At 32.2% G+C, this 10000-nt stretch overlaps 3 protein-coding genes across 13 annotated transcripts in view; 2 read left to right on the forward strand and 1 right to left on the reverse strand.

The window, feature by feature from the left end:
• Positions 1 to 614, reverse strand: part of LOC124957808 (putative uncharacterized protein DDB_G0282129) — a 22818-nt gene extending 22204 nt beyond the window's left edge. For all 4 annotated transcript variants that reach the window (XM_047515156.1, XM_047515154.1, XM_047515153.1 and 1 more), the window contains exon 1: positions 31 to 614. In XM_047515156.1, coding sequence (XP_047371112.1) covers positions 31 to 85 — 55 coding nt within the window. In that variant the 5' untranslated portion in view covers positions 86 to 614. The remainder of the gene's footprint in view (positions 1 to 30) is intronic.
• Positions 615 to 1507: 893 nt separating this feature from the next.
• On the forward strand, positions 1508 to 4581 carry LOC124946517 (aladin). Of its 8 annotated transcripts, none has more exons than XM_047487284.1 (8): positions 1508 to 1611; positions 1862 to 1945; positions 2051 to 2448; positions 2535 to 2652; positions 2727 to 3026; positions 3105 to 3274; positions 3369 to 3693; positions 3783 to 4581. In XM_047487284.1, exons 3-8 carry the CDS (start codon positions 2093 to 2095, stop codon positions 4017 to 4019), a joined length of 1506 nt encoding a protein of 501 aa, XP_047343240.1. In that variant the 5' UTR covers positions 1508 to 1611; positions 1862 to 1945; positions 2051 to 2092; the 3' UTR covers positions 4020 to 4581. The 8 variants fall into 8 exon arrangements, with proteins under 8 accessions (XP_047343240.1, XP_047343239.1, XP_047343237.1 ...); XM_047487283.1 differs by having other exon boundaries at positions 1862 to 1941; XM_047487281.1 differs by having other exon boundaries at positions 1862 to 1937.
• A 2450-nt stretch (positions 4582 to 7031) lies between these two features.
• LOC124946462 (transcriptional activator cubitus interruptus-like) overlaps positions 7032 to 10000 on the forward strand; it is a 4519-nt gene continuing 1550 nt past the window's right edge. Inside the window, exons 1-3 of the mRNA XM_047487180.1 lie at positions 7032 to 8960; positions 9137 to 9492; positions 9620 to 9781. Of these exons, the coding sequence (XP_047343136.1) occupies positions 8078 to 8960; positions 9137 to 9492; positions 9620 to 9781 (1401 nt within the window). The 5' untranslated portion in view covers positions 7032 to 8077. The remainder of the gene's footprint in view (positions 8961 to 9136; positions 9493 to 9619; positions 9782 to 10000) is intronic.

The following is a 10000-nucleotide window of genomic DNA, read 5'->3' on the forward strand; positions in this document are numbered from 1 at the left end:
CAATGAGAAAGAGAAGAAATGGAGACTCACCACCAATGCTCAGGGTTCTCCATCGGGTCTTCCGCTTGGAGCCCTTCTTGCCCATTTCTTAGGAAGACCGTGACGACGGTCTTCTAAGCCTCCTTTCCTTTCGTTTTTCTTCGATCTTTGTTATATTGTCTTATTTTCTCTCTTTCTCTCTTTCTCTCTCTCTCTCTCCCCCTCTCCTTCTCTTTTTCTCTTTTTCTCTTTCTTTCGTTATTTTTATTTCGGTCTTACACTTTAAGTTAAAAGTGTCATCGAAATGATAATCATCTTGGTGGATTGCCTGAACACACCACTATCTTCTATTTGGTAGCATATCATCCGGTAATTATATTAATCTCGTCAACCCTTCGCGTTTATATCCCTTCTTTTTTTTGTTTTTTTTTTTTTTTTTATCCTAGATAGGTTATTCGATATAGAGAAATAGAAAGAGAAAAGAAGAAAAAAGAAAGGGGGGAAGAAAAAAAGAAGGAACGAACGTTATCAATTATACTCAAGCGCGAGTAACACCGAGACGTCTCGCGAAACAAACTCTAAACATAATCTTAACCGCTCGAACGGCGATCGCACACTGCGCTCCCCGCTAAGCCCCTTCTCGGCATCTCCCCACCCGTTTCTATCGATGCTCTTCCTCCCCACTCCATTACCTCAACCTATCTCACTCGGTCTCTCTCTCTCTCTCTCTCTCTCTCTGCCTATCATACATTTGTACCTCTACTCATTCTTGTATTTTTCTGCTTTCTCTTTTTTCTTTTTCCCCTTTTTATTTTTCTTCATTGAAATCGTAAAGGACACTTCTTCGTTGACATAACGATTATATTTATTTTCATTCTTCTTTTCCTTCGATTTTGATTCTTTCATGTGTTCTCTTGAATCGTCGTCGTTGTCGACGACGCCGGCCATCAACGAGAATGCGCACCATCGTTCGTACACCGCCGCGCCTCGGATCTTTCGTCGTGATAATTTTTCATGAAAAATAATGTTCGAGCTATCCGATCACATATCGTATTTAAAATCCATTCAAATCTTAAAGGATTACAGACCATAATCTAATGGAACCGACATTGGGCTTATGTTTTCAGCAGTATCATCTATCGATATTCTAATCAATCGATACTTCTTAATCTATTCGAATTTACATTGAAATATGAAAATACAAAATTAACAAATCTTTTTTTTTTTACTCGTATTCTTTATTATTTTTTAATATATATATATATATATATATATATATATATATAACATTTATTTTTGCGATATGAATCAATCGCATGAATAAATTCAAATTTAGCGCTATTTTTATTAGCGTGGGATAGGAATTTTTATTGATGTTCTAATGAAATATTAGATAATGCAAAAATTATACGGAAGAATTGATCAAGAATTTATGAAAGTGTTCACTCTATTTGTAATATTTAATTTAAATCTTTTCTTATTCGCGCATGCTCTTTTACGGTTACTGTGATGATGTCGTCAACAAGCAGCGCCATCTTCACCAATTCCCGGCATTTTAAAAACATCACATGGATATTCTCGTATTTCTTGATTGTTAAGTTATTACAAGATATTTTAATCGTAGAGATTAAGGTAAGGCTAATAAATTTGGATACAAGTGAAATATGAAAACGAAAATTAACGATTCTAGATTAATTAACTATTTAATGATATCTAGAGGAAGTGTTTATTAATTTATTACGTTTGTAGCAGACGCCTTTGAACATGTGTACAAGATATCTAACCGTAATTGACTGTTTAAAAATATGCGATTTATAAATGTTGAATTAAAATATTGTTAGTTTAAATCACAAAGTTATATCAATTATATTGTTATTTTTAGAAAATGATGCATTCAAGTTCGGATGTTCTACTCAATTTCTATGACTTTATTTAAAGTAATCATTTAATTGACAAAAGTAAGTAAGTAAGTTAACCTCAAAAATTATATTTTGTAGATTATTATGATTCTATCCTTTATAAAAATCGCAGGGAATTAATTAAAGATTTGATTTTATTTCATGGTTTATAGGTTATATACCTTAATGTCGCACAGTGACAAGAATTATTCAAGATGATGATATTGTCTTTAAATAAATTCCAATCTCCAGAGTTTAATAAACTGGCCTCTGCTGGTATTTGTGGAGGTATTATGGGTTACACCGATCATATAGAAATGCATGATGAAATGCATCCTTTTTACGAATATCTACGTAACTATCCAGCAATTTCTATAACCAGTGATATGCTTGGCGCGCGTGAATGTATTCGCACTATCAACAATGGTTATTTATTCCAACCCATTCAAGACAGTATATTTAAAAGAATTATAAGCATATGGAGGGAAAAAGGATTTACAGAAGCTTTACGTTTTGCTGCATCTGCGGATTCTGAACATGTAACTAAAGCTATACATTGGATAGCTGTAAAGTATGAATATAAATGTATTTTAATCTTATTACATTATTATGATTGAATTCAATATATCTTAACGATCTTAATATTTTGATTAATAGGCTCACATGGGCTTTAGACGCTATGGAGAAAGGTATTTTTCAAAAAGAAGTTTTACCAACCATTGGATCAGGATCCATTGCTGATATAGTCTCTACACGTGATTGGAATACTTCCATTGTATGAGTATATATATATATATATATATATATATATTGTTATACAAGACATTTTTGACATTTACTTATTTTTAGATACGTTGCATTTCATGGCATCCACATTGCACCCGTTTAGCTGTTGCAACCAGAGACGACAGAATACGTATATTTTCAGAGGGTATATCAGGGATACCAATATTACGACATAGTGCCCAAAAATTCATTTATCAATTAAGTTGGAGTCCTTATGCTGGAAGAGTATTAGCTGCTGCATGTCATATAGGTGTTTTAATATGGACGATTGAACTAGGTGCTGCTAGTAATATGTTAAGCCATGCTGTGGTATTAAAGCGAAGAAATCATACTCCTGTTACCAGTGTGGCCTGGCATCCACAGGTATTTTTATATAAAATTTTATTAAATCTATCATATAAATCTATCATATTAAATGATTTTATTATTTATTTATCTTAGGGTGATATATTGGTCTCCTGTTCGCCTAATGATTCTAATATGATCGTATGGGATGTTTCCAAAAAGGAAGGTGTACCACTAAAGCGAGTAGGTGGTGGTGGATTATGTTTTGTACATTGGTCTTTTTGCGGAAGTCGTTTATTTTCTGCCACATGTAGAAACATTTTTAGGTAGATAGTGTCATCAATGAATAATAATTATACATTTCATATTAAATATATTCATATAGTTGAACGTATCTTTTTATAATTCTTTTATATTCAGAGTTTGGCGATCTGGTACTCCAACACCTTGGTATGCAGAAAGATGGACTGTACCATCCGGACGTATTGCTGCTGCTTGTTTTGGACCAGATTTAGCATTGATATTTGCGTCGAGCGATGATCCTATTATATTTTCATTACCACTTCAAGAGAATATTTTTGATACTAAATCATCATTCGATGAAATTAATGTAGCATATCCTATAATAAATTTAGCTGAAGTCCGTTTCACGTCGGATATAAATGAAGATTCTGTTACAGTCGGTGGTCGAATAATAGCAATGGAATGGGATCCTTCTGGTAAATACCTAGCTGTTCTCTTTCAGGTAAGAATTTCAATAAAATCCATTTCAACAAAATCATTCTTTCAATCGATTATTTTCAAATTAATTATTTTCATTCTCTGATTTTACAGAAGAGTCCATTGATCGTTTTAATACAAACTAAAGTAAGAAATCTAGGAAGAGCGGTCGAAGTAAAACCATTTTGTTTCGTTCAAGGTTTACCCGGAGAAGTGCCAAATTGTATTAATTTTTATAAAAAATATCCTTCCACGGATTTAACAATCTGTCTGACTATTGCTTGGAGTAGCGGACGTATACAACATTTTCCTATCTCCCACTCTTATAACGACAATGATGATTGGATTTAAATATCCTTTTTACATTATTGTTCGGCTACAAAATTTCATAAAGAATTTCATTACAAAAAAAAAAGAAAAAGAAAAAAAAAAAAAAAAGAAAAAAAATGTAACTTCAATTTCGATATCCGTATTTTCTTGTCTTATTTCCGAGATATATATACACATGTATGGAATGGAAATTACATAATTTTTCTATCGGTCTTTGACTTGTCATTATGTTGGAGAGAGAGACAGAGAGAGAGAGAGAGAGAGAGAGAGAGAGAGAGAGAAGAAAAAAAAGAAAAAGAAGAAAAAAAAAAGAAAAGAAAACGTGGTCCAATGTTAGGGTCTCCGACATGCTACGTGAGTAACGTATAGGACATACAAGTTCTCGAGTTCGGTACCTAATTATACGAAGTCACATGCAGAGCGCACGCCTTTCTATTTTTACGTTGCTTGACCGAATGCTATATACCACGAGAGAATGTTATGCATCCCTAGCTATTTCCAATACGTACTATGTGTCATCCGATTTATGGGTATTCCTACTCTTATACAGTGATGTAATCTCGAAAATAAATAATAAATAATATCTTCTTTTTCTTCTTCTTTTTTTTTCTTTTTTTTTTATTTTTATTTATTTATTTATTTATTTATTTTTTTTTTTTTTTCTTCAACTTAATACAATAACATTGCATACGACGAGATTACCAAAGAAAAAAAAAAACGAAAAAAAAAACGAAAAAAAGAAGAAAAGAAAACAGAAAGAAAGTATACGAAAGAAGAATAAGCCCAAAGAAAAAATACAATGAATAATTTCAATTTTATTTTAATTAACGTGAAAGTTGATTTTTCTTTCCTTTTGTTCTTTCTTTTTTTTTTTTTTTTTTTTTTTTTTTCTTTAAAACTCGTCATAGACGTCGTTATACATAATAATCCTTTGCAAAGCTATTAAATAATCTTATACGTTTATATATTTATATATATATATATATATATCTGTTATTTTTATTTATTTATTTTTTTTTTCTTTTAGTATTATTTCTTTTTTTTTTTTTTTTCTTTTTTCAATGCATTTCCTAAGTTATTGCGTCCGTATGCGTTGCAAGATCAGAATCCTTTTTTTTTAGTATGTTTACTTAAGAAGGGACCGTACACATGCGGTGACTATGCTCTGGACGAAGTTGACAGGTGCCTTGACAAAAAAGTACGGCCGAGAGCGAGCATAGTATATGTATATAATGTAAGCATAGAGGGCTGGCAGACCATATGTGCCACTCTATCACTTATCTACCCGTAATATGACGTATAAAGCAACTGTAAGATGCAACTCTAAGATGTATGCTTGGGTGCAGGGTATGTCCTTCTTATGTATAGGGACGATAATCGACTTTTGTGTTTTACAATGATACATATATACATATATAAAGAATATTGAATCGCTTTTAGATAATCTAGTGTTATTAAATTATTATATATATTTTAATAACAGTTGATTTTCTAAAAGCAATCAAATATATTTACAAATACTTTTATATTCGTTTACACATCATTCATTAGTATAATTATTATGACATTATTAATTTTGTCTCTCTGATACTTATAGTATTAAAAGAAAAATGTTAATGTGTGTGTGTGTGTATATATATATATACACATTTATACTTTTGTATTAATAATAATTTCTATTAATACAAAAGTCATTGTAGTAAGAAATAGAGATAGAGAGAGAGAGAGAGAGAGAGATAAAGAGGGATGATGTCCATGAAATAATAGTAGGCTGTAACATAAGCGAGAAGAGTGAACGACATGTCCTCATGTGCGCGCGCGAAGAAGCTGTTGTTAATAAGCGACGCGTGTGCGGCAGCTGGTTTGACATTTTTTTGCTCTACACCCGATTCTCGGGGCTCGAGCGACGAAAGATCGTCCCGAGCACCCTCTTTTCATTCCTCCCTTTCTTTCTCTCTCTCTCTCTCTCTCTCTCTCTCTCTCTGTCTCTCTTTCTTCCCCCTCTTTCTCTCTTTCTCTCTTTTTCTCTTTCTCTCTCCTTTTCTCTTTCTCTTTTTTTTGAACTTCTCTATTTTCTTGAAATTAGTTCATCCAAGGCACATCTAGTCATCTAGTCAACCATGTATGTGAACTATTAAAGTCTCCTTTTTACTAAAAATTCTTCTCGATCGTTGACACTTTTTATGTTACACGTTTTAGTTCTATATGTGTGCCCGCATACGCGTGATTTAGTATGAAAATTATTTAAAACCATCGATTTATTTACGAAATTTTTATTAATATTAATATCGAAGTTAATCGACTTCAATGACCTTTTTTTCTCTTTTTTTTTTATATATATATATAATTTTTATAACTTACAAATACTGTATTTTACTTTCTTCTTTCTTCTTTTTTTTTCTTTTTCTTTCTTCTTCATTATAAACTTTATTCGTAATATTAGATTTATACGGAAGTCATCCGTTTTAATAAATTTCTAATTTCATTTTTTTGCATTTAAGAAAAAAAATTTTATATAATGTGAATTATAGTATTACTTATACCTGATATAATACTTTTAAGTATTTAAAAAATACTCGAATATTAAAGTACATCCACGCACACAGATTATTTAAATACGATTTATAAATATTAAAATATTTGGATATTAAAATATTATAAATAAAAAAATAATCGAAATAAAATTAATATAACTATAACATATATTATATTAATTTTATATTATTATTATTATCATTATTATCATTTATTATTAATAATTTATAAATATTATTACAAAAATATTATTATTAATTATATAATAATAATAATAATAATAATAATAATAATTGAACTAAAAAATATTTTTCAGGATAATATTGAGGTAAATTAAAATCTATTAAAATTTTTCACACCTTGATATTAATATAATATATATTTGAAATTTCATTTAATATTATTATTAATTAAATATAAAATAAAGTGTGACTTTGGGGAAAAGTAATATTCAAGTAATAGAGAGGGTTAAGGGAAAGAGAGAGAGAGAGAGAAAAAGAGAAACAAGTGCATAGAACGTGTTGCACCATATAAGATCCCCACATCTCGCATAAGCCTAGCTACAGCCACGCGAGTGGGCGGTGCTTAGGTTTTCTTCTTGCGGTAGTCGTCGTATCCTTCTCGAGGGTTCCTTCCTTATCGTCTTTATAAGCGGGGAAGAAGAAGAAGAAGAAGAAGAGATCCCGAAGGAAGAGAGAGAAAGAGAAAGAGAGAGAGAGAGAGAGAAGAATAGTGGAGGGGGGATACTTTAAGTTCGGTGTAAAAATGCGGTAGTATCTTCTCGTTCGGTCCTTGATAGTCTTCTTGCAGACGCGAGAACGAGTAGAAATACTCAAGAAACGTTAAGCTGATCATTCTTATCAATTCAGGGTCAAACTCGGCCAACGCTTGCTCGAGCTATCATCCCCTTTTTCTTTTTTCTTTTTAATTTATCATTCGCATCATCTTTTCCTCGTTTCCCGTCATATATTTTTCTTTATTGTTTTCTTTTACTTGTTCCTTTTTTCTTTGTCCTTCTTCGTTTTATTTCATTTTGTGTTCGGTAAATAATTTATATCGTTACTACGCAAAAGGGAATAAAGAAGAAGTTATAGAGACATTCAAGTACAGTGATAGAAGTGAGAGAGGAAGAGAGAGAGAGAGAGAGAGAGAGAAAGAGAGATAAATAGATAGAAATCATCTCAAGTGATTACGCATTTTTCTTTGATCAAAAGAAAAGAATAGTAAAGCAAATGTTTAAAGGAGGTCGCAAAATTTCCATTTATCTTTAGTTTAAACTCGACAGTGGCGCAAAATAGCGGCGATATTAAATACAAAAGTTGTTCTAAAGCGGCGCGCAAGTGTACTCTAATCTCTCTTCGCTCTATCGACGACAACTACATACCAAAGAGACCCTGTACATTACAAAATCATATGCATATTACGAAATACTTCGCGCGTGATATGATCGAATGTATTGTCGTTGTTGGCGCTGTGAGATCTTGAAAAAAAGAAAAAAAAGAAGGAAAAAAAAAACGAAAGAAAAGAAAAGAATTTAAGCAGATATGCACCTCGAGGATTACCTCGTTGTCGACAAGAACGGGGAGAACGTAAGGCAACGTGTTTATTCAACAAACGGGATCGATCAAGAAGAATATCTTCTTGGTTCATCATCTCGTTTGATACCGACAATGAACGTCGTTGGTAGTACACGAGAATCTTGTTGGACTAATCATCATCATTCCTCGCAAGTGGATAATATTGGATCGTCCTCGCCATTTTTATCGACATCCTCAAATTCTTGTAAGAAAAATGATTGGGAAGAACTTACGGTAGCTATACAATATCCCGATCAACGGCCTGACACATTGAGCAATAATACAAACGAAGTAAACAATTGGAGTAACGAGATTACGAGAAATGGTGATTATTACGATGACAAAACTAATGGACGGCAAAGATTGCCTTCGGTAGGAACAGCCTTCTCATTTTCACGAGCTTTCGTATATCCCGATTATCAAGGATATCAGGATTATCAAGAGAGTACAAATTTAGTAACTTCGATCAGTTCGCAGAACGAAGAATTTCAAGAGCTTGGTAGCGCCATGCAAATAGCTACAAATGAATTTGATTTGAGTTTGATCAGAGGCGATCCTACTTCTTTGCTTGCCAATGTTGATTCTTCCTCGTCTTCGGCGTCAACGTATTTGGAAGAATTACAGGATCCGTTTCAAAATGTTGATGGTCTTTGTTATGCCGTTGGTCATCTGGTATCTTCACAGTCGAGTACACAATTGTCCACGATGAATTTTCATCAGGAAAATGTGGTTAAAGATAATCTTGGGAATCAAGTGGTATTACCTCAAAACGAAGGATTACTTCTTGCCGATCAACGTGTTCCAAGATCTGACGTAACAACGAAGAACGATGTTTGTGATAGATCCTACGGTGAGTTTTGATTTAATTTTAAATTCCGATTAGTCCTAGTAAATACACTTTTATCTCTATCTTTCTCTCTCTCTCACGCATATGCACAAACACACACGCATACATACACACACTTGTTATTTAATTAAAATGATTTTTCTTAATAATCACTTACGTGTTAATTTAACATTTAATAGATCGTCCCACGATAGAAGAAAATAATTTCATATCGACGTATCAATGTCGATGGATTGATTGCGGAAGTGCATTTACGGAACAAGAAAGTCTCGTAAGACATATAGAGAGGCGGCACGTAGAATCTTCCTCTTCCAATGCTCATGGACACGGACGACGTGTACAGAGAGACAGAGATAAGGAAAAGGAGAGAGACGGGGATAATTCTTTCTTAGGACAAACGAATGCTCCAACAACGGGACAAGACGAATTTGCTTGTCTTTGGCAGGGGTGTCCTCGTGCTAGACCATTTAATGCTAGATACAAATTACTCATACATATGCGAGTACATAGCGGTGAGAAGCCAAATAAATGCCCTGTAAGTTTATATATAGATTTAAACATATTTACGATCTTTAATATTATTTCATCATTTTAAATATTTATCAATAGAAATATATACATATGTATACTTGCCAAATCTTAGAGAATTTTTTTTTTTACAGTTTGCTGGTTGTAAAAAGGCATTTTCACGGCTTGAAAATTTGAAGATACATCAGAGATCGCATACCGGAGAGAAACCTTACGCGTGTCAGCATCGTGGTTGCACTAAAGCTTTCAGCAATAGTAGCGATCGAGCTAAACACCAAAGGACTCATTATGATACGGTACCTGTCATCGATATCTGAAACTTAAGTCCCAAAATAAATATTGATCTTAGAAAGAAAAAGTATATAGTAAATTTTTTCAATAATACTTATGTGTATATATATATATATATATATATATATATATATATATATATATATATATATATATATATGGTATCTTCATAGTAGTATATCATATATTATAGCACCTTCATAGTAGTATATTATTTATTACGA

Source organism: Vespa velutina, chromosome 2 (genome assembly GCF_912470025.1).
Source record: "Vespa velutina chromosome 2, iVesVel2.1, whole genome shotgun sequence".
NCBI classification, from domain to species: domain Eukaryota; kingdom Metazoa; phylum Arthropoda; class Insecta; order Hymenoptera; family Vespidae; genus Vespa; species Vespa velutina.